Source organism: Nanorana parkeri, unplaced genomic scaffold (genome assembly GCF_000935625.1).
Source record: "Nanorana parkeri isolate BGI_ZX_2015 unplaced genomic scaffold, ASM93562v1 scaffold711, whole genome shotgun sequence".
Lineage (NCBI taxonomy): Eukaryota > Metazoa > Chordata > Amphibia > Anura > Dicroglossidae > Nanorana > Nanorana parkeri.
The window spans coordinates 522,108-524,713 of NW_017306979.1; the positions used below are offsets into that span (position 1 = coordinate 522,108).

The 2,606-nt window shown below is 43.2% G+C and overlaps 1 protein-coding gene across 1 annotated transcript in view; it reads right to left on the bottom strand.

Moving 5' to 3' along the window:
• POLR3H (RNA polymerase III subunit H) overlaps nucleotides 1-496 on the bottom strand; it is a 42,244-nt gene extending 41,748 nt beyond the window's left edge. Inside the window, exon 1 of the mRNA XM_018563913.1 lies at nucleotides 346-496. Within this exon, the coding sequence (XP_018419415.1) occupies nucleotides 346-404 (59 nt within the window). The 5' untranslated portion in view covers nucleotides 405-496. The remainder of the gene's footprint in view (nucleotides 1-345) is intronic.
• Nucleotides 497-2,606: the final 2,110 nt, after the last annotated feature.

The window sequence follows — 2,606 nt, forward strand, 5'->3', positions numbered from 1 at the left end:
AAAGTCCCAAAATTTCTAATGACTGCCCTGCATGCACAACGTATGCATGGGGAGAGGGGCAGAAAAAGAGCCAGATAGCGACAGTCTGTTCCCCGCGACATCACCAAGCAGGATTGTGGCATGGGACAGGACTTAGTGATTGGCGAGGGACCATTGGACTTGTAAGGATGTGATTACAGCATAGGAAGGACGCCAAAGGTACACAGTGGGATTTATTTAGGAGGGTGAAGCTCCTCTTCAGCTGAATGGGAAGGCATATAAATCCCACGACTCCCCTGGAAACCATATGGCAAAGATGTTGACAGACACAACCTACTGGTATCCCTAATTCGTACAGCGCCATACCTTCTGTCACACTTCTGTCTCCAACCCGTGCGTGCTACTAACACACCATCCGCACACATCACTTCCGCTCAGTCAACGTCACCAAGGCAACTTAAAAGCCCCGTCCACCCACCAACCAAAGTCGCACATAGAGCGCATGCGTACTCCGCCACTCACGCGTTCTGTCACAACGCTCACACTGCGCAGGCGCTCTACAGTGTAACCTTGGCTTGCTCACTCATGCGCAGCAGTTTATTGAGCCTGAACTGTGTAAACAGAGGCGAATGCTTTGACAGCGCATATCTGTCGTGCTAAGATGACCTATTTACTGACATAGGTGCCTTATTTGAAGATTCTTTAGAAATAAATGAAAAAAACGATACGTTAGTGATTACAGATTCTTAGCATAAACCCCTGTAATATTCCGCTCATCAAGTGGCCATTGTAGCATTCCTTTAATATTTGTGTTAATTCCATTTATTATGATTAAAGAAGCAGCTATTTCGGGTCAGCAGGTGCTCTTCGAGCACGGAGGGGTTAACAAGCCTGTGCTTAGCATAGGTAATCTCAGCCTGGTCTATTAATATTCAGACTGTGGCTTTAAAGGGACAGCCTATTACAAAACCACTCCTTCCTCTGTCAGAGACGTCAGCCTGGAGCGGTGTGCTGGAGAATTTAGATCCAAAATACAAGGAAGATTTGTACCGTGGTAGAAGGAACCCTATAGCTGGGTCCCCAAGGTGAGGACGACTGACATATGCATCATACTGATCTGTATGTACTGACAGGAGACTGTGTATATGTGATTGGGGGAAATGGTGGGGGCACAAGGGAAGAAATGCCCTGTGCAAGGAATAGACTACAATTCATGATGGCTCGTGTTCACACGTATTGATTAAATATCTGGAAATATGACATTGGATCAATCATGCATCTCAATTTGTACACATGAGCTAGCAATCTAAACAGTGTTTATTATATTGCAGCCTGCTGTTCACAGGAACATGTATGACATGTATGCTAATTATTTTGTGATCTCTCATTATTGTGCTTATTATCTTCTGATCTCTAGTCATTGTTTTTAAATATTTTCTGATCTCTATTAATTGTGCTAACTATATTCTGACCTCCTAAGTATCGTGCTAATTATTTTCTGATCTCTAATCTAAACCGATGGAATTTCTTGGCCGCAGAATATAAATCTTCTTTGGTGATAAATCACAGCGTTAAAAAGCAAAATACGATCTGTGTATGCCTAGTGGAAGGACTGCAGGCATCGATCATTGCACTGTGTCATGTTTATCCTGCACTTCTTAGGCTGACTGTTTGTTTATCTGCTTGCTTAATATGGGAAGATTTCTGTGTGTGTCACATTCCCAGCAGATCACCTGATTTCAGTAGTATTTCTTATTTTCGACCTGCCTTGTGTTTGCCATGAAAATAGAATTTACACAACTCCTAAACACCACGTAGCTGCTTGGGGTGTATTTTTGGTTTGCTGTAGTTGCAGAATGCACCTGCTTCTAAAATGAGACACAAAGAAATCCAGACGTTGGTACGGCAAGGCGTTAAAAATAATCTGCAGAAAATCCTTTTGCAACAAGACCCCCAGGGGCTAGCCTAATAAGCAAAGCAGGCCAGGCAGCCTTTTGCAGAAGCTGCTGATAACACTACTTATTAAATGGCTGGCGTTGGCTGTGCGAAAGATCTTTTCTCCAGAGCTGAGCACTGATAACGCTATGTTCTACACCGTAAACAGGAAGGTGGGAGAACATTGACATCCCTTAAATCTAAGCTCAGGCTAAAAGCTAGAACGGTAAATGGGCATATAGATGGCAATCCATAGTCATTGGGGTTGGCAGTTAGCTAGGGCGGGTAGGTAATCTGAGATAAACTCTTATCGAATGTTGGAGAAAAAAATCCTGCAATCAGTTGACATGCACAACCCCTCTATAGAAAATAAAGCGTCTTTCCAGATTCCATCCCTGTTTACCAGCTGCCATTCAATGATATGTACATCTGCATGGAGAGAAATAGTGTACTGTTGTGCAGATAATTTATTGTGTAATCAGAAACTGACAATACTGTGATGACACCTTCAGAAAAGGAAACACGCATGCAGCATACAGTCTTAAATGGGAGGTTCCATTGCAGTGTGTAAAGCAGAGATCCTTAGAAGTGTATAGCATACTGGTTATCAAAATGAAAAGCAGATCATCCTTATTACTGTATTATAAGGCATTTCATATATATCTGGGGAATCCCCCGCCCCCCCCCCCACC